At 45.8% G+C, this 20,996-nt stretch overlaps 2 protein-coding genes across 8 annotated transcripts in view; one reads left to right on the forward strand and one right to left on the reverse strand.

Moving 5' to 3' along the window:
• CCNK (cyclin K) overlaps positions 1-5,006 on the reverse strand; it is a 28,285-nt gene extending 23,279 nt beyond the window's left edge. Inside the window, exon 1 of the mRNA XM_081829733.1 lies at positions 4,866-5,006. The gene's annotated coding sequence lies outside the window, so the exon portion shown is untranslated. The remainder of the gene's footprint in view (positions 1-4,865) is intronic.
• SETD3 (SET domain containing 3, actin N3(tau)-histidine methyltransferase) overlaps positions 4,477-20,996 on the forward strand; it is an 80,080-nt gene continuing 63,560 nt past the window's right edge. For 4 of the 7 annotated variants that reach the window (XM_081829959.1, XM_081829958.1, XM_081829960.1 and 1 more), the window contains exons 1-2: positions 5,425-5,596; positions 20,321-20,430. In XM_081829959.1, the coding sequence (XP_081686085.1) occupies positions 20,328-20,430 (103 nt within the window). In that variant the 5' untranslated portion in view covers positions 5,425-5,596; positions 20,321-20,327. Of the gene's footprint in view, positions 4,501-5,424; positions 5,597-20,320; positions 20,431-20,996 lie in introns of those variants that run through there. The other 3 variants (XR_014148297.1, XM_081829956.1, XM_081829957.1) reach the window with 2 other exon arrangements.

The raw sequence follows: 20,996 nt of genomic DNA on the forward strand, positions 1-20,996 counted from the left end.
CTATGAGCCAGGCCGCAATGACACAGCAGGAAACGAGAGGCCAGGTCTTTGCCCTACCACAAGTTTATGTTGTAGTGGTAGAGACTAAGAGAAACAAATATGTGATTACTTGTCAGGGAGTGGCAAGTGCCATGAAAAATAATAAGGCCTGGTAAGGGGAGAGAGAGATGAAGTGGAGGCTGTTTGGAGATTTGCAGGAGGAAGACCAGCTAGGAGACTATAGTAGCTGTTCAAGAAATGATGAGGGCTTGTCCCCACAACATAGTGTTGAGTAAAAGAGGAAGCACCACAACTGGCTGTGAGGCAAAAAAAGTGGCAAGAGATGATTCAAGTTTGTTTGCCTGATGGAAAGGGTCATACTAAAAAGAAAAGTGGGAAGAGAAGGGGTTAGTTTAATGGGGGGGACCTGGGGCGGGAAGAAGAATTTTGGTTCCAAAAATATTAGGTTTGAAGAACGTGTAAGACGTTTGTATGGAAATACGCATCAGATAAACAGGACTGTTGAAATCTGGAAAGAACACATCTATTTGGGATTCATCTATACACAACTGACAATTAAAGTCATGGTCACAGGTAGAGGGCTGGAGAGTGAAAACGGATGGGGTCTGGGACAGAACTTGAGAATGCAGAAGAATCACCAAAGGAAAGAAAGGGAAGGAATGGTCAAAGAGGTGGGAAATTTGCAACTTCAACTGCAAGAGAAACCAAGGGATACTGACCGTAACCCAGATATGGCAGGCAACAGTGACAAATGTTAGAGAACCAAGAAATAAGGAAAGGTTACATTGGTGATTAGTTCTTGGAGACAGTGAAAGTCCACTGTAGTAATGGCTGCACAACTCTGTACTGAAGGCCACTGACTTGCACACTATTTCAAACAGGTGATTTGTATGGTATGTGAACCATCTCAATAAAGCAGACACACACACATGCACAAATAGCAGAATCTTTGCAGAAGTGCAGTGGGGCAGAAGACTACAAGGGGCAAGGAATGAATAAGCTATGAAACAGGTTATTCTTGTTTATTCAGCATAAAGAAGGAAGGATGTCTGAAGCAAGAAGGGAAAGAGCCACTAGAGGCTGAATAAGCCACTGAGGGGTTCACTGGCCAAGGGATCATAAAAAGCATAGGTAAAAAAGTTAACCTCAGGAAGGAAGCTCTTTCTCTGAGACAGAGGGAAGGAAAAGTTTGAGGAAGATATTGGGAAAAACTCATTTAAGGGGGAGGAAATAAATCCTAAAATTCCACTGGGAAGTAGAGTGCCAAGACACCCACTGAGACGACAGGGGCAGAGTGAGGACAAGGGTTCGGACCCAGTGAGGGTGAAGCACAAATGGAAGACAATCCCAGTCCCCCAGTGGATAAGCCACAAACAGATTCAAGCCTGTTTGGCCTTGCTGTCAGTGGTCAAACTCCACGCTAATGATCCAGCGTAGGTGCCTTTAGACTCTGGGGCCAAATCAACAATACATGAGAGGAAGTGAAAATAAACGTACACAAATAGAATAAAAACAGTCCTCTGTATCATTCATCCCCCTGAAAAAGTTCTTACATCAGTTCTATAACCCTGTTCCCTATTACTCTTTATTTTTTCACAAGACCCTAAGATTACAGATTTTCTCATTAGCAGCTCATGATTACTGTGAAAATGACAGAGACGTTTATGAGTTCCACAAAGTAAAAAAAATCTCTCAATAAACAAGCAGCATGTCAAAGGATTTTAGCAACATGTTTCAGGTATGTGCTTTGGATATGTCATTTTACATGATGAAAGAATAAATGCATTTTCAAATTTACAATTATGGACACTTACAAGTTGGAAACAACAGTAAATGTCACTACTCAATTTTCTCACCTAACACGGAAATTCTAATTAACAGTAACATTTGGTCACTCACTAACCTTCATCTGGCCACTTTCATTAATGGGACGTTAATCGTTTACCAGACAGCCTATGGCATTGCTGAGTATCAAGAACTAGTATTCACCTTAATTCTTATATTAATCTTACATTGATTTTTCTACCTTTCAACAACACTCTGACGCTCCTACCTTGCTCTCTAACCCTTGAAAATACCCTTCCCTTATCTGATTGCCTTTCGAATACGTGAAGAGAATTTTTCCATTCCCTTCTCTTCTCCAGGGTAAACAAACATCTCTATTTTCTCAACATGGTTTTTAGTGTTTCAAGATAACCCCTAAACGTTAGCAACCAAAATGGAAAACAGCACTTTTTATATGATCTTCATAGCAAATGGGGAAGGGAGATTCCTAATATTCAACACCATGTCCATTGTGTGCCCACTGAGACACAGTATGCCTGCCAGCTATATTTTCCTATCCTCACAATTTATCGCGGAGAAAATAGAACCGAAGAGACATGAAACAACTTGCTTAATTCACAAAGGTTGTAAATGGCAGAGCCACAATTTGTCATTAGACGAAGATATTGCTTTCCCTCAATCTGGGGAAAATTCTATACTTCACTTCCTTATATGGAACATTACTTTCTAGAATCCTTTTTCAAGTCAGGTCTTGCTTATCTCAAATACACGTAATTGAGTTTTTGTAAATTCAACCTGGCAAATGTACATCTTGTTAGTTTTGGCCTATTGTTTCAACCTTTAACAATTCTTTATAGTACGGCTTTTGAGTGCATTGATTAATCCGAGAAGCATGCCTTGTATATTTAAAGTTGGTAATAAGAAAGTGCTAACCAGAGCAAGGGCAAGACCAGAGCCCTGTAGCTCATCTCTAAAGACCTCTCTTCAGGCTGACATCAACCCATTAATCAACATTTTGGGTTGGGTAATTGGACTGGATATAAATCCATCCACACAGACCTTACCCAATGTACATTTATCTCTCGTGTCTACTAGGATAGGAAGAGAGATTACGTTCAACATCCTAAGGAAACCTGAATGGATCCATGTCTAACAATCCCTCATTCATCACCAGGGTATAGTAAACTTCTAAGGAAAGTAATTAGATGTATGTCACCTGGCTTTTTTTAGTTAAAACTCTGCCAGTTTGAAGGAATCAGCTCTCCTCTCCCAAGTATTTACAAACTCTCTTTTTGCCCTCCCAACAAGATTCTAAAATAGATTATTAACAATTTCTAGCATCCAAAAGTCACCCATCTAACTGCTCTCTGCAAACACAGACATTTACCAGACTCCAGTCTTCTATCATTAACTGTGCTTTTTGGATTTCTCAAAACCTATAAACAACAATTTTACAATTTTACCTGCAAGTACTCTGGTATATCATTTATCTGACCCTAAAAATATGAACTGAATTTAACCCGGTTTAATATTCTTTGTAATCTCAATTACCTTGAACTTAATTCCTTTTGGTTGTTTGTCCTTACCCAGTTTTTACAAACAAAGCAAACAATTTTAGTATATGTGCTGCCGAAGCGAGCACAAACAAAGCAAACAAAACATTCTTCTTCCTCAGCGAACTCCATGCTTTTGAACATAATCTCCTGAAGTAAAGTAGTTCATTTCGTAAGCCAAAACTAAGACCAGTTTCTTCTTTATGACATTCAATTTCAGAAGTGGCATTTATGGACTTCATTAGCAACTAGAATGTTTCTTTATTGCTTGTTGGTGCAAACTACATTTTCAAATGCAACAAATGTTAAATATGTTTTATGCAAGAATCAACTAAAAAAATCAATCTGTTTGAATAATGCATCACAATATAATCAAAATGAGACAAATCCCCCCTTAAAATCAGATTATCAATAGTTGTCACTCTGAAGAAAAGAAAAGAAAATAATCCTGGATAACTCTTATATTTATAGTCAAGATTATTTAACAGGCAAGATCCTAAGGACACTAACAATCTTAACCAAAATGTCGATCAATACCACCGCTTCTACCATCATTCAGCAATGTAGAAAGCTTACTATACCTCAGCAGTGTTCTAGGTGCTGAGGACACAAAGCTCCTCAGAGAGTTTTCATTCTAGCAACATCATGCATACAAACCTTTAAAGAGCGCCTACAATTGAAAGGCACTATGCTAAATATCTCTAAAGAGAGATTTAGAGCGAGACACATAAGCATTATCAAGTTTACCTTAAAAACACAGAAGACCACCACTCTCAAGTAATTGCTCTTAGAAGTCGTGCCTAACGTCGGATGATTTGGCGAAAGCACGGTTTAACTGCAATCCAAATTGAGGGAGCTTTATCGACCGTACTTTGTGCTGGTAACAGGCTAAGAGCTTCTACATAAGCTCCAGACTTACGCCTCAACTTGCTAAAGAACAAGTCCTTTAGTAACAAACCAAACCCAGGAGAGGATCGGTTAAGGACCACGTCTCGGAAAGAACGAATCTAATCGCGGAAGTGCTTTTTTCTCATTCCCAGTCCCACCCTGTTACACGGTTCTTCAGACTCCCAAGTCGGAGTACCCCAAATGTGGAATAATTCCCGAAGTCCCAGGCCTAACCACGACAGGGACCGGCACGCTGCGAAATAACCGGGAAGATGTGGGTAGTCTGCGGTTGGGCGGCTCAGAGTGTGCGCGCGCGTGTGTGAAAAGACCCCCGCCCCTTCTCCCCACCTGCTAGAAAGTCCCCGAACCCTAGCCGCCCCTCACTCCGAGGGTCGCTGCCTGTTTTTAGGGTCCGCGCCGACCTCCCTGCCTCGCGCCTGTTCCTCAGACCCTCTCCCGAAGCCCGTCCCGCAGCCCCGCTGTCGCCCACTAACTTCGATTTGCACGGGGGATAGCGGAGCGAGGCGGAATCCGGAAAGAGAGACTCCGCCAGTAAGCGGAGGAAAGAGGTCATACCCTACTCCGACCTCCAAGTAAGCGGGGATGAGCGGCGCTGTCCGCGATCCGTCGGTCACTCACCCCTCGCCTCAGGCAAGCCCCTTAGCGACGTCTCTCCTCGCCGACTGTGGCCATTTTGGACACGGAATGTCGGGGAAACTACGTCATCGCGCTGCGACCGCGACGGAAAACAAGCGACCGGGCGCAGCCCCGCCCTGCCGCCCCCAACGGTTCGGCTCGGCTTCCTCCCCAGCCATTGGGCCTGCGGGCCAGAGCGGTCTCGGCCCCCGCCAGCTTCGGGGCCACAATTGGCTGGGCTGTACCCACGCCAGGCGCTGATTGGAGTACGGGCGACTCAGGCCCCGCCTCCTTCGTCTAAGTTCCGTTAGCACGTTCGGTTGCTCCCGAATTCCCTCTCGCCCCGGGGGGCGGGACTGACGGGATGGACCCCCTGGCTGGCTCCTCCTCCGGCCCGCAGCGACCACTGACCCGCAGGGCGGGGCCGGGGAGAAGACGGGCGACACTTTCCTCTTTGGAGAGCTCTATTTTCTTCTGATTGGCTGACAGGCGCCCCCCATGCGTCGGAGCCGCGGGCCAATGGGCGGCGGCGGCGGCGGCCCGGGGGCGGGGCCCGGGGGCGGGCGGAGCCGGGTTGGGCTGCGGCGGCGGGGCCGTCTCAGGCCGCCGTCCCGCCCCTCCCGTCCGGCCGCCGCCGCCGCCGCCGCCGCCGCCTGGGGCTTGGTTGAGGCGGACGGTGGGTCCGGGCCCGAGTGTGGCGCCGCCGCCGCTGCGCAAAGGGGGCAACCGGGCAGGTGAGTGCCGGCGGCGGCCCCTCGGCGCGCGCGGCCCGCAGGCACACTCGCGCGGCGAGGCCGCCCCCCGCCCCGGCCGGCGCCCCTCGGCCTGGGTCTTGCGCGCGCCCCGCCGGCCGACCCGGGCCCGAGGTGCGGGGGGCGGTTTGCGCCCCGGGGGCCGGGCGGGAGGGCTGGGTGTGGGGGCCCGGCGGGTTAGGGGCGCCGCTCGGCCTCTGGCCCCCGGCTCTGCCGGTGCGGGGGGGCGCGCTGGCCCCGGCCCCGCGGCCCCTCGGGGCGCTCGGCCCGGAGGCGGCGGCAGGTGCAGGGAGCGCCGGCCGCTGGGCGCCCGCCGGGTGGGGCCCGGGCCGCTCTGGCTTGCGCTGGGCAGCTGGGCGGCTGGGCTGTGCGTGTGGCCGGCCCGCGCTCGCGCTCCCTTCCTTCCTTCCTTCCTTGCTTGCCCGCCGTCGCCCGGGCGAAGGCTGTGTGGCTTCTGTGTTCCGCTCCCTAAACCTCAGGTGCGCGCCGGGGCGCTCGGGGACGAGTCCCTGCTTCTCTCCCTCACTTTCCAGTTATAAAAACAGGCGTTGGAAATAGGTCATCTTTCTTCCCACGCGCCCTGGCCGTGGTCCACACGCTCGGCGCCCTACTAGGGAGAAGAATTCGGTGCTTTGGAGTTTGTCATTCTGGCCTTAAACTCTTCCTCCTCGCGGCTCCGGCCGGGCGCTGCAACTCTGCCTTTGCCCCGCTTGTCCTCGGGGGACGGTAGCCGCTGGGTAGCGGGCGCCACTCGCTGCGCGGCCTCGCCCCCGCCGCGTGTCGACACGTGTAGGATCACTTGCAGGGTATTGCTTTGCTTTTCCAAATGAAGGAGGTGTTTCAAAAGCAAACATACTTTTGAAGTATGCTGACAGGTTACTTTTGCTTTTAAAACCCTCCGAAGAGTTAACCGTTTAGCGATGAACCTGCTCATAGCTTGATTGTGGTGGTTGATTACACAGCTGTATGCGTTTTCACAACTCGTACAAGTGGACACCAAAAAGTGAATTTTACTGTGTATAAATGGTACCTCTCCCTCTCCTGTTTTTCTTCTCGATGGCCCCACTGGTATTTCAAAATTGAAATAACCAGTAATAATCTTGGAGAGGTTTTTCTTACTATATTTTAGGTGAATGCATTTAAGTCACGAATATAGCAAAATAGGGCTCCTGGGTGGCTCAGTCAGTTAATCGGCTGCTTTCGGCTCAGGTCATGATCCTGGGGTCCTGGGATCGAGTCCCCGCATCAGGCTCCCTACTCAGCCAGGAGTCTGCCTCTTCCTCTCCTTCTTCCCCTCCCTGTCGCTCGTGCTCTCTCTCGCTTGCTCTCTCTCTCAAATAAGTAAATAAAATCTTAAAAAAAAAAAAAAGAATATAGCAAAATAAAAAACAGCTTTCCACTGTTAAAGTTTGGCAAGACATTTGCTTGAACCATGAGATATTATGTCTATGCAGGCTACTGTGCATGCAGTCCCGCCTTACCAAATTAGTCCCAGGGACTGCTGTGATTGATATTCTGGTCAAGTTCCAACAATTTAAGGCGGAGTTTTTCTCTGGCCCGAGAAAGTAGTTTGCAAAGCCAAGTTCTCAAACAGCTACAGAACAACCTCTTTATTGGAATTCCAAACAACCTCAGTTTTTAACCTTCTGCTGCCCCTTCCTGTCTGCCCTCCTTTCTCTCAGCGTATTCCAAATTTTAAATTAGTGTCTGAAATGCAACTCTAGCCTGAGAGAGTAAAGTGGTTGCTGCTTCTCATTTCTTCAGTTTGCTGACATCTCTTGGTGCTTTTGTTCCTGTTATGGGAATGATGTTGGACTTGAAGATTGAAACATTTATGCTATGGAAATGAAAGTTTCTGTTCAGTTCTGTCAGTATGAGTGCAATAAGATTGTCAATAAGAAAGTAACACTGAACTTCTTTTCCGTGTGGTGAACATTAGGCCATGGTTTTTTTTTTTTGTTTTTTTTTTAAAGATTTTATTTATTTATTTGAGAGAGAGAGAGAGAAACAGCATGAGAGGGGATAGGGTCAGAGGGAGAAGCAGGCTCCCCGCCGAGCCAGGAGCCCGATGTGGGACTCGATCCCAGGACTCCAGGATCATGACCTGTGCCGAAGGCAGTCGCTTAACCAACTGAGCCACCCAGGCGCCCTAGGCCATGTTTTAAGTAGTTAAATCTTTGCTTTAGAAGCCCCTGGAAAATGAGGAAAATGTAAAGGTTGTACTCAAACATCTTCCCATTCTAAAGTTCAACCACTGGAAACTGTTTTTGTTACGAGCACTCACAACAGCCTCCTTAGAGCTTGATGCTTTCATACCTAGAAGAGCATGACAGATGACAGCTAGAGAAAAGTGTCAACATTAGCTGGTACCAGAAATATTTAGTAGACAGTTACTGAATTCAGTAAAACCAGGTACACAGTTTGTACTTTGTGGAATTTTAGCAGAAGTAGGAGTAAAAATTTTACTAGCAGAGGGTTACTCTGGATTCTTTTTTACTAGATGTCCGTTTACTTTGAGGCTTTCCAGTTTCTTAAAATGTTTGAATTACACGGTCTCCTTTTTTTCTTATCTTTAATCTGAAGTAGCTTTTAGAAATGTAACTAATCATAGTGTATCTTTATGTGTGTGTGTAGTTTGATGACTATCTTCCACTGGGAGGTTTTTTTCTTTAGAAACTGGTTTGCTTGTCCCTGGCTGCTGTGTGAGGTGCTTCTGTTGGGGGTGGGGACGAAGAGTTTCAAGTGTGTCTCTTCTCCTTGTACCTAAGTCCTGGGATTAATGGAGCCATGATTTTGTTCTATTAGAGGAGCAGAAGTCATTTATTACTATGCCATTAAACATTTTTAACAAGACAGTGAACATATCTTTATTCTTATGTCGCTCTGGAAGTTGCTTGTGGCTAGTTGTTTTCTCAGTTAGCTAACATATTTGGGCCCATTATTTTACCATTGAAGACTATTTTGATTTGCTCTGCATCCTTTTTCTTTTGCTACAGTCATAGACGTGTTTATTTTGGACATCAGTTCATTCCGAGTTCTGCTTAAGCAGTTAAGAGTAATAAACTAAGGGTTCCTTGCTTTTACATTTTTCTAGGTTTCATTTTTTTGCAGTCACAGGTGTACCTTACTTGGCAAAATTGACTTCTTTACGTTGGATTTCCTGACATCATCTTACTTTCCTATTCCTAAAATTGGAGATGTTAAATATTTTGATCTGGAAATAGAATTAATTTGCATAATGTTTATTAAAGTAAAATTGAAATTTTCACAAAATATTAGGATATATAATCTTTCTACAAAGGAGCTTTTTTTTTTTTTTTTAAAGTCGCTTAATAGTGTTATGTAAAGAAAGCTTAGTTAGCAGAATTGGCAAGATTAGAAGTCCTACTTTTGTTGTTAAATTTATCCAGTAACTTAAGCCAGAGATTAGCTGTGTCGACTCTATTTCCATTTGGGGGTTTCCTCTAGGTTTTAGAAATAAACAGCTCTGAAACAAGAGATATAAACACAAGTATTGACAATTTGCAACTGAAATAAATTTGAATGGGAGAAAAATGATTCCAAATGATTATAAAATTCAAATACCAAAGTTAAGACTTTGAAACTATTTCTTATTCTAGTACTTTCTAAGTAGAAGTTAATTAATAATCAGGATAAACCCAAGTGGAAGACAGGTCCAACCCTGAAGTTAAGATTTTGAAAGGGATCTGAGTGATAACTGATTACCAAGCGAAGTAAGATCCTAACCTGTTACTTTTCTAGCTTCAGTGATGGGGATGTGGAGGGTGGGTAGGGAAAAGGGACAGAGCAGAAGAAATGTTTTCACTCTTTTTCAGAAAGGACTAAGGAATTGTCCAGAGAATGTAGATAACCAGGTGTCTACATGGAACTCTTAATAAATGTGCAGTGTTTTAGGCTTATTACTTATCTACAATCCTGAATTTCACTTTTCAGTTTTTTTAGGATATATTTCGTTAGAACATAGCAAGGTCTATGTTCAAAAATTATGTGACTAAGTGGTTTAAAGGTTTCAGTCTCAGGAAATAGGCATGACTTTTCAATATCAGTACTTTTCCAGTGAGTACAGTTAAAAGAAAGTAAGGATTAGTGTTGAAAAATAACCACTGAAGTTGCTTCTGCCATATTTACTAATGATTAACAAAGTTTTCCATTTGTTGATTGTAATGACTTAGCATTGCTACATGTCATCGTCACCTGAGTGGTTACTGCAGTTTCTTGACCCACGACAAGAGTGTAGCATTGCAAATCTCAATATGGGCTATGTGGGATTGGGCAGAAGTTTATTTGGAAGTTTTGCTCATGTTTCACATTTAAGCTGAGGCCACTCCTGTTTATTTGGACAAGGCCAGCAAGATGGCTCTATACTTTAAAGGGCCGAAGAGCTAAAACCTTTGCATACCATGTTTTCCTACTATAAGGGGATACTGTTATTTTGAACTTCAGAGGTGATAGCCAACCTTCCAAGCCTTCACAAGTGGGTCGGTTTTGAGGTGAATCCATGAAACACTATTGAGTATCAATAAAGTTTGCTATCCAGGTGTGTTGGTGAGGTTCTGCCACCAATTGAGCCTTCATCTTGCATAGAATTTATTAACCTCTCTGAATTTCAGCTTTCTCATCTGCAAAGTGGGTATAATACCTATCTCTATCTATTGTGTAAAATGCTTACCTCAGTTCCTGATATAGTAAGCGCCCGATTGATGCAGTTATGATGAAGATGATCAAGTTGGGGACCTGCTATAGGACACTGTGTAGCAGGGATGATGGTTTCAGTAATCTGGCAACAATGTGACAGCATGAAAAATTGCATTTAGATTCAGACACTCGTTTGATATAGCACATCTGTCTTGCTGATCAGTTTATGTAACAGGTTTTAGTTGTTTACCATCTTACCCTAAAGGCTATGGGAGTGCGCATGTGTCACTCATCTGTGCATTTCAGATCAGATACTCAAGAAATGTGCACTGACGGAATGAATGCGCTCCTTTGTTTACCTGACTTTTAGGAAAGCTAGGGCAGTCTCCGGCATATTAGTAAGATCCCCTTGATTTGAGCTCCAGGGGAGGCGATTCCCACAGAGCTGTGTCCCTCTCAGAGCTCATCCAAAGGGTTTTGTTGCCTTGGGAAAAAACTGTTCACCAAAGTGGTTTTGTCCACTTTTGAGAAGGGATATGCTAAGTCTGGAGAAGAGAAGACTTTGTTGCGGGGACAGAAATCTGTCTTCGGAAATTGAAGGAGTTGTTTCTTTTGAAAGGCGGGATTGGGAGGTTTCAGAGAGGATGGTGAACTTTCAGACCGTGTGCTGGAGCGGCTCACGACATGGAGGGGGACAAGTGGCAGCTGACAGCAGCGCCCTGTGTGGGGAAGCAGAGGAGCACCCCCAGAAGCACTCAGCAGCAGCAGGCCACAGGGGGCGCATTTCTTCTTGGCCATGACATGCTCCACCCTGCCTCTCCCAGGGGTTTTCAGACCTGAGTTTGCCAGTGGACGGCAAGGCACTCTGACACCTGTCATTGCTTCATGACCTTAGGTGTCGTTATTTTAAACATGTGCGAGGTGGAGGGTTAACACAGATAACCCCAAAAGTCTCTTCCAAACCTGGTATTTCACAGTTCTAGAATCTTGAGTCCTTATGGGAGGAATGTGGGTGGTTTGAAGGTAATTTCTTGACAGATTACAGCTGTTTCTTAACATTTTTCTTTTTTATTTTAGAAAGAGATAATAGGAAATGATTATTCATGATACCAAATGATTCTTTGCTTTATGAGAGGTTTTTTTCCCCAACTTCCTTTAAATAGGAGCCTCATTTTAAGTGTATTTACAATTTAATTGAACACAGTTTAAAACTGAAACTCTTGTGTTTTGAAAAGTCAATCAGAAATGGCTTAAAGCGCTTCTAAAATTACCATGTGAATTAGTGGAAAATTAGCAAAAAACACTGTAGAAAGCAAGAAACATCTGTATTTTTTTAAATCTCAAATTTGTATATATCTATCTATCCCTATCTGTCTATCCATCTATTTATATGACAGCCCAAATTGTTCTGTATAGAGATTGAAATTTTACTTACATGTAACTTACAGGCCTTTATTCATCCCCCTACTTAAGTAGCTACTGACTTGAAATTAATTCCACGTTCTTGCCTGCCTGCTTGCCTTGACTTCCTCATACCTTTGAGTTGTGGCACATCAGCACCTCGTTTGATAGGGGTTGGAATGATGGATGCTGTTATCCATTTAAACTGGTAAAGTTCGTGTGGCTTGAACCCACTGCTAGGCCCTGCTACTGTGTGGAGGGTGCGTATTTCCCCCACATGCTAGCTCCAGTTAACATGGTCGCATGCAGTACAGGTCTGTGGGTGCCTTCTCAGTGTCTGTAGGACAGAAAACACTGCACAAATACTTCTCAGTTGGAGAGTGCTTTCGTTTTCCTAAGCTATCATCCTGTAATCGGTGTATTTAATTCAGAGTGTAGTGATCTGATCCTAATGGCCTGCCAGATATTGTAGTGAGATTCTTTTCTTCCTGCACAAAGATAAGGCAGGCTCTCATACTCCCGTCAAGTACATTTATAGCTGGTTTCCTGAGGTAGGAGGAGGAAGTCATAGGACAATTCTCTGCTTTAGTCAGTCCAGCTGTAAAGTAGGGTAGATTCAGGATACATTGAAAAACAGATGCTGGGTTAGAGCTAAAATTTTCTGGTTAAATTGCCAAATAAGTGTAATCAAAAATGTTTATTCTATTTGTATTTAGTTGAAAGCAACTAAAGAAAAATACAGATTTATATACTTCTCATTTAGAATTAAAAAAAAACCCCACCCAGCTGAAACCTATCTCAGTGTGTTCAGTGTACGTGAGCTAGACTTGGTAATAATGGGTAAAGTAGCTCCCTCCCTCACTGTCCCCCACCCATTAGCCAAGTTGTCTAAATGTGCTTTATCTTATTTCTCCTGACTTTTTATTCAACCATACAGATTATATATAAAATAATCACTTGCTTGGTCAGAAGTGGCTGGTGATTACAGATGCCAGTTCCTATTAGTCAGCAATTTAAATAATTGAATATTTTACAGTTTTATTTATTTTATGGTTTTCTAAAGTATTTTATCTACTAAGGGGAGAGATTGTTGGTGGGCTTCCTAAATAGTTTATAGTGTCTTCAAGAGCCACATTTTGAGGATTCTCTAGATTTTTAAAATATCTTGATGGTGAAGAAGCGTAGACATGTGTGAAACTCCTGGCTTCCTGTTTCTTTTCATAGATGCCCTTCCTTTGAACTATAACTGTTTGTAGAGTCCATTTGTCTGTCAGTCCTGTATTGCTTTTCTGCTTAGTTTCTTTTGTCTTAAGTATTGTTTCTTTTTTTACTCTATACTTTGGTTTGTTTCCAGGTAATTCCATAAGAATTTGTAAATGATACCTGATTTCAGTCTGACCTTTGGGAAAAAAACTTTGAATTAGCATTGTACCTTCTAGGTAATATTTGGAATTTAACTTGAATGTGTGTATGTATGTCTGTGTGTGTGTACATGTGTGTACACATATTTAATTTAGACATCTTTATACTTATATAAGTATTTGAAATAAATATTGAAAATAAATATTTGGTCTCTGTAGGAACTTGATGAATTTCTAATAGGTAGTTTTTTTCCAGTGGGGGCATAAAGGATGCTCAGCCTCCCTGTTTGTTCATTTGTTAAAACCTGGAATCTAGCCCCAGATCATCTGAAATCACAATGAAAATTATTCATTATGTGAAACACATTTTTTATATATATATATTTTTAAGATTTTATTTATTTATCAGAGAGAGAGAGAGAGAGACAGAGGCAGGCAGAGGGAGAAGCAGGCTCCTTGCTGAGAAAGGAGCCCGATGTGGGACTCGATCCCAGGACCCTGGGTTAAGCCGAAGTCAGAGGCTTAACCGACTGAGCCACCCAGGCGTCCCTATGTGAAACACATTCTTGAATCGTAAATGAGAGATTTTATTTATTTATCAGAGAGAGAGAGAGAGACAGAGGCAGGCAGAGGGAGAAGCAGGCTCCTTGCTGAGAAAGGAGCCTGATGTGGGACTCGATCCCAGGACCCAGGTTAAGCCGAAGGCAGAGGCTTAACCGACTGAGCCACCCAGGTGTCCCTATGTGAAACATATTCTTGAATCGTAAATGAAAAGGGTAGGTAGTTATTTCTAATCCATAATGTGGAGGAAATCTTCATTAGCTAAAAAAGGCAGAAAGGGGTTGAATTTAGGAAACCACTCAGACTGGATTCTAACACCTTTAGCGCTAACTGCATCTTACAGTTTAGTCATCCTTCTTTAATTGTACTTTTTCCCTTGCCCCTCTCTGTTCAGCTACTTCTTTTAGGTCTTTGAGGAATTACCCATGCTGTGAGTCTTGGTTCCCTCATCATCCTTGACGCCTGCAGGCCTGGCCTGCCTTCATTTTGTGTTCTCCAGCGGCTGGCATAGTCCTAGGCACATAGACGCAGGAGAGCTTGTTTAATGGAGTGCATGCATCTATATTTAGAGCCTGCCTGTGTGCTGGGAATGATACAGGATTTCAGGTTTGAAGCTGTGGGTCCATGGTTTGGTGGTTGTGGGCTCTTGGCCAAGTCACAGCCATGTTTAAGCCCCCCAACATGGCTGTCATCAGCGCTGGCCTCTGCCGGCTGGGGCGGGGGGTGTATCAGGCCGGTGCGGAGCACCCTGGTCACAATGGCCCACAGAGTTTCAAGCTGTGTTTCGGCCATAACTCTTTTTTTTCCTATTGGAAGTGGACTGGTTCCTGCTTTGTTGCTTTCTAAGAGACCAAAGACACTTAAAAAATTTGGATTTGTGTTTATCAGAGATTTTCTGTTACGAAAATATGCAAAGCTTTTCTGATGATAAACTATGGACTCCCAAAAGACACTGTCTTTTAATTTTAAGGGTAAATTCTGTGTATTTCATGTGTACATAAAATTTACATCATTACTTTTACGAGTCATCTTAGTTCTTTAGCAGAAGTAGATAAATATTTAGTAAATGTTGCATTTTGACTACTGTTTTATTCGCCGGTGGGAGCATATATGGAAGTGGTTCTCTGACACAAAATCTTACTGTTGTGATGGGAGATAAACCTTACCCACGAGTAACACTGATGTATCCAAATATGATATCTAGAGATTTTCATTCCTTCAACAAGTATTTGACCCTCACCTGTGTCCATGGCACCGTGCTGGACCCTGTAGGTAATTTAGAGATGGAAACTTTGGGTTTTTTCTGCCGTGAGACAGCGGGCAAAATAGGCACATCAATAACATAGACTGTGGTGTGTGAGCCTCTGGAGGCTCTGGAGCTAGGCTCCAGCAGTGCAGGGAGGGTGACCATCAGCGAGGTGGGGTCTTAACCAAGACGTAGACACACGTGTTCACCCTGGGGTAAAGGCATACAGGCCTCAGTGATGGAGGAAAGAGTGAGGGTCAGCGAATGACAGCCAGGCCAGGGGCTGAGGGAGGGCAGTGTGTGGGGAGCTGGCGGACTGTGACAGGGCCTGATGGTCAGTGGGGTGAAAAGAAGTAAGTGTGTATACTTCCAGGTATACTTTAGCTAGGGGTGTCCTACAGAAGAATTGGTGCCAAACCATATCTAATCTTGAGGTAAATGCATGTCACAGACATCGGTGGTTGTGCAAGCTCAGAAGATTGGCTGCTGGGCTGTAGAACTGGGTACAGAGAGCTGTACCCTTTGGAGTCCTGAGTTCATTCAAACTGAAGGCTGGGCGACAAGCCCATGACTACCTCTGATTCAGTGCACAGGGGCCGGAGCTTGGTGGGGACTCCCAGGCAGAACAAGTCCAGGGCAGCTGGGCAGCTTCCCAGGAGGGGGTCATTGCAAACCCGGTTTCTGGGAGGACAGATTAAGACCTGGCCTGGACCTGTGATCCTGTACCTAGGGAGGTATGTTCATTGGGGACAAGGACAGACAACCCCCTCACCTTAATTAAGATGAAGTGAGTTAACGTCTCTGTGTAAGATTCTTACTGCCTTTCCCAAGCAAGCTGCTTTCTCTCCAGTAGGGTCTATATCCCTGTGGGAGGGAAACAGTCCAAAGAGAGTTGCAAAAGACTGAATCTCAAGGTAAGCCAAGACTTTAGCATCTATTAATCACCTTGAACTTGGCTTGTTCTTACTGACTTTCATGGGTTCAGTCTATGAAATGAATAGAGGAGCCTAGAATTTCCTCAAGGACATTGGGGATGTTTTGGCTGCGTCTTTACGTTTGTGAAACATTTTGTCAGGAGAAGATAAAGGGGGTAGTGGAGGATAGCTTCTTTCCAGAAAGTGGGGAGAGCGAGCAGATCCCTGGAGTGTGCCATGTAAAGGGGTGATGGGTAGAGTGAAGGCAGGCGAGTAAAGTGGGGTGGGGCGTGAAGGACCTCGAGGGCTGTGCTGGGGAGGTGGGACCACCCTGTGAGCTGTGCAAAGACCTTGTGCTGAGCAAAAGAAGCCTACGTGTTTGTGATATGAAGTTCAGGAACAGAACAAACTAAGTGATGGTACTGGAATCAACGTGACAGTCCCTTGCTGGGGATGGCTGTGACTGGGAAGGGGCCCGGGAGGCTCCGTGAGTGCTACTACCTTACTGGAAGTGCTGCCTGAGCACTTAGCAAGCGGTGCACTTTATACCTCCATTTACAAAGGCTAACTGTCCACGTGTGGCGGGGAGGAGATTGGAGGCGGGGAAAAAGAAGCCAGAAGGATAGAAGGAGCTGGAGGTGAGGGTCTAACTGGGTGTGGCTTCAGTCACCGTCTCTATAAACACTCCTCTGGCCTTTGAAGGTTATGCTCCATGTACCTACTCTACCCAGTGCTAATTGACGGATGTGTTTGGAAATTTGGCCTGCATTGTATTTCTATGCCTAGTAGTCATTTCTTAAAAGCCAGCAGTTTTCTGGCTTAAGGAAAAGAAATCTTGAGAACAATTGAGTTTTAAGTATTCAACGGCAGAGTATTACTGCCAGGGGAATCTGTTGTGTTTTCAAATCACCGTGACCAGATCTTTAATGGCCTCTCACCTGCGGCAGGAATTACACATTTTCTTAAGTTCCAAGGAGATTGAAACTTGGGTAGGAGCTTCAGCAATACAGATTTTGACCTAAGAGCTGCCCAAAGGAGGCACTGCTTTTCCCTGGGAGCTCATGAGCACCCTATGCAGAGAGCCTGCTGTGTGCTGGGTTCTGGGCTGGAAGTTGGGGACACAAATAGAAACAGGACAGGGTGCCTCAAGGAGCCTGTTATCCAGGAGGAAAGCCTGTGTGTGGGCAAGTCTTGCAGCGCAGTGAGATCCAGTGGTATAAGAAGTGGTATAGAGGAGGGCATATTACAGCTAGGAGGATCAGGAAGAGGTGATACCCGGCAGGGCTTTTAGAGAAAGCAGGCTACTGAACAAGTGACTCAAGTATTGCAGGTAAGGGGTGGGGTGGGACAGATGGAGGGACAGGGCACGGAGGCACGAGACAACACCTGTATGAGGGACTGGGGCGCCATTGGTGGTGGTGGAGCCCGAAGTGCTAGGGCAGGGATGGCAGCGTGGGGCAGATGTAAGTGGTAGCGATGGGCTTGGCCGCAGAGACCTGTAAGAGGCTAGTGTTACAGTGTAAGCGAGAGATGAATTCAGGAGGCGGGCAGGAGCAGATGGCGGGCAGTTGGACACATCCAGGGGTGTGGGCCCTTGGCAAGGTGTTGTTGGGTGTCATGTCTGGAAGACCTTCTAGCCCTCCTGCCCCCTGCAGTGCCCTGTGCTTTTGCTCTGCATTTAAACAGAGGCAGTAGGGCAGTGGCCAAACTTTAGAGTCACGTAGATCTGAGTTCCAATTCTAGCTTCATTTCTTACCTGATGTGTGACCTTGGACAAAGCTGAAGGACTTCACCTTTCTGAGAATGCCATCTAAAAGATGAGGATATGATCTGGGGCGCCTGGGTGGCTCAGTCGGTTGAGCATCCGACTCTTTTGGCATTTGACTCAGGTCATGATCTTAGGGTCGTGGGACCAAACCCCACAACAGGCTCTGCACTCAGGGTAGAGTCTGCTTGGGGATTCTCTCCTTCTGCCCGCGCCCCCCCCACTCATTCGCGCGTGCATACGCGCTCTCTCTCAAATAAATACGTAAATCTTAAAAAAAAAGATGAGGCTATGATCTACTGATAGAGGGTCTAGGAAGATCAAATGAGGAGGTTATCTTAGCCCAGCACCTGGCAGAGCGTAAGCACTGCATGCATACAGGGTCACTGGTGCTGTTTTAATTGATGATCATTATCTCAAGACAGGTATCTACCTGCTGGGAGTGATGGCAATCCGGGAATCCCTGCAGGGAGACCTGGGGGGAGGTAGGGGACTGCGGACAGAGTGAAGAAGCCTGTTTGGTAGTGAGTCTCCACACTGTGGGGGCCGGTGTAGGAGAACATGGCTGTCTCGGGCTCACTTTCCCTAGGGCTGCTAGGAGAAGGCGAGGGTCCTGGAATGCCTCATCAAAGTGATGTTTTCAAGTTGTTTGGAGCCTGATACGCAAAAGACTTACAGGCAGGGCCAAAGGGAGAGGCCAAGCAAGCCCATCACCGACAGTGGCCGGTTTCTGTGGTTCTTCCTGCAGAGCTGTATTTGGAAGTGTAATTAAAGTCCTTTTCAAAGGGGGATCTGGGGATGGGTAAAATAGAGGAAGGGGATTAAAAGGTACAAACTTCCAGTTATAAAATAAGTCACAGAGATGTAATGTATAGCCGAGGGAATATAGTTAATAATACTGTAACAACTTGGCGTGGTGACAGACGGCAGGTGGACTTGTGATCACTTTGCAGTGTATACAAATGTTGAATCACTATGTTGCACACCTGAAACTAATACAATATTGTATGTCAGCTACCCTTCCAAAGAAAGAAAGAAAAGAATTTAAAAAAAAATCACCCTAAAAAAAGTCTTTCTTTCTAGACTTATGGGTAGTTTTGGTTATTTTGGGGTCAGGTTCAGTGGTTCTCCGCAGAGAGCCCGAGATGCCGAGAAGAGCAGCTGGTGCTCCGATCAGGCTGTGCCTTCACTCTTGGCCACGAGCAAGTGCACGTGGGGAGCGATATTCTCTTTTAAGAGGCTAGTCCTTCACTTCAGAAAAAGCTGCGTAAGCTCTTCCTCCTTCTGCCCTCACCCCCATTTATTTATTTTTTTTCTGCTTCTGATCTCAGAGCGACTAATTCTTGCTGCAAACGTTGTTGTAGATACTCTCTTACCTGTTCCCTTTGATTCCGGGATGGTGTGCACTGAGTATCGCACACTGTTTTAAAAGGCTTGTTAGATACATAAAGTTACATGTTATATTCTACACCTTAGAGACAGAAGAAACCTATCCTGGCCCTTTGAGGTAGGCGGTTTTCTATTATGTTAGCACACGGGCCCATGCCCTCACTTCCGATGCAGTCAGGGATCATCTATATAATGGGAGAGTATGTCTTTCAAAGCTTTTATCCCATCCCTTCTGGTTCCCCTTTGAGGTGACATGTAACTTGTAAGGGCTCCACGGAGAGGCATCGTGGTGTTGGTTATTAATCAGCGTGTGGGTTGCTGCGGTAGCTTCCTGGCTGGGTACTGTCCATCTTGCTGGGCTGTCGTCCTAAGGCGCTTCTCTCTGGAGGAGGAACGCGGGCTAGGCTCCTCAGGCAGCCTTAGTAGCCCTCCTGCAGGGGGCGGACTCTCAGCCCCCCACTGCTCCCTGGCCACCTCTCCACCTCTTGAGCCAGGCATCTTTCCTCCTGGGGGGTTCCCCCTGGGGCACCCTCGTGCCTCCCCCGTTCCTTTCCTTGCCTGTGAATCTCCCTACCCTTTCTTCACACATCCTGATCCCTTACTTTCCTCAAGGTCCGTCTTGAGATCATTGTGCTGAAGCGTTTTCAGATGAGTCGTCTCACAGAGCCTGTGCCCAGCATGCTGTTGGTGTATTTACGTCCCACTGCCTCATCTGCTTATACAATATTTTGGTCACTTCTCACCCAAGGCTCGTGGGTGGTCAAGGTGCCGCGTTGGGAGGTGCTAGGAGACCTTGTTCCCGTGTAGGATCTGCCATCACCTTCCCGTGAGACCCTGGGCAAGGCACCTTGAGTTTTCCAGTGAAACAAACCCGCAGAGGTAGAGTAGCTCTCTGAGGCGTCTTTGAGCTCCCACATGTCCGCAGCATTTGCCCCGAGAGCCTAGTTTGCTGCTTGTGGCACAGTTGCTCTTAACGGGAGATGATTCTTCCAAAGCAAAGTGGGGAGAGAAGATAGAGGTTTTTGTGCCCATATGGCAGTTTGTGATACACGTGTGTATACAAAATCTTTGTCTGTGTAGTGTCACGGAATAAGCATTTTAGTATACACAGTAAAATCTGTGTAACTTGACAACATTCCAGAGTAAAATTTGCCTCTACTGTAGTTTTTGTAGGTGAAAAGGAATGAACTTTTCTTCCAGAGACTCCAAAGCGATTTTTTTTTCCTTTGGAGAGCCTCCAAGTACTAATATTTGGTACACATTTCTTTTTCTGGAAGGAAACCTCAGAATATGGCACTCATGAGGTAAGATGCTAGCATCTTGAGGCTAAGCCACTGCTGTGCCACATTTTATTACTTGATTTGATTCTTTGGAAATGTAACACTCCTTGTCTTTTCGCTCTCTTCTCTGTAGTTGGAAAATGGGTAAGAAGAGTCGAGTGAAAACGCAAAAATCAGGCACTGGTGCTGCAGCAAGTGTGTCACCGAAGGAAACCTTGAACCTGACTAGTGAGCTGCTGCAGAGTAAGTTCCGCCCTGGGCTTCCCGCCTCCCCGTGGGGCTTTGTGGCCTCATGCCTTCGCATCCTCGGGCTGCGCAGGACAGCCTCTGGCCCGGCGAGGCAGGAAGTGGGACAGATCCCAACATTTTAGCCACGTGACCTGGGCCAGTGTCAGAACCTCTCTGACCCGCCGTTTCCCCCTTCCATAAAGCTGGGGATAGCAGTCGTGGGTAGTGATGAACGAGGGCTGGATGAAACCGCTAACCGCCCAGAACAGGGGCTTCCCTGGGCGCCAGTGGGCAGGGACCTACTCGACTACCTCGGGCAGATCGTGCAACCCCTCTGAGTCCTGGTGTTCACAGTGGTCCGTACCGCCTGCCGGGGAGGGGGAGGGCCGTGCGAGCCGTGGCGCATAAAGGTGCGCCGTGGCCGTCAGGCCCAAGGTGGGCACGGCAGGCCTCTCAGAGCAGACCTTTGGAACTCTGCCCCCTCGTTAGAGTGGCTCCCCTTTCGTTTTAGTGATTCAGTAATCGTTTTCCAATTTCTTGGTTCAAGGAAGTTAAATATCTATTAAGTGCCTGTACTTGCT

The sequence above is a fragment of the Leptonychotes weddellii genome, chromosome 9, assembly GCF_054177405.1.
Source record: "Leptonychotes weddellii isolate Sample4059 chromosome 9, ASM5417740v2, whole genome shotgun sequence".
Classification (NCBI taxonomy): domain Eukaryota; kingdom Metazoa; phylum Chordata; class Mammalia; order Carnivora; family Phocidae; genus Leptonychotes; species Leptonychotes weddellii.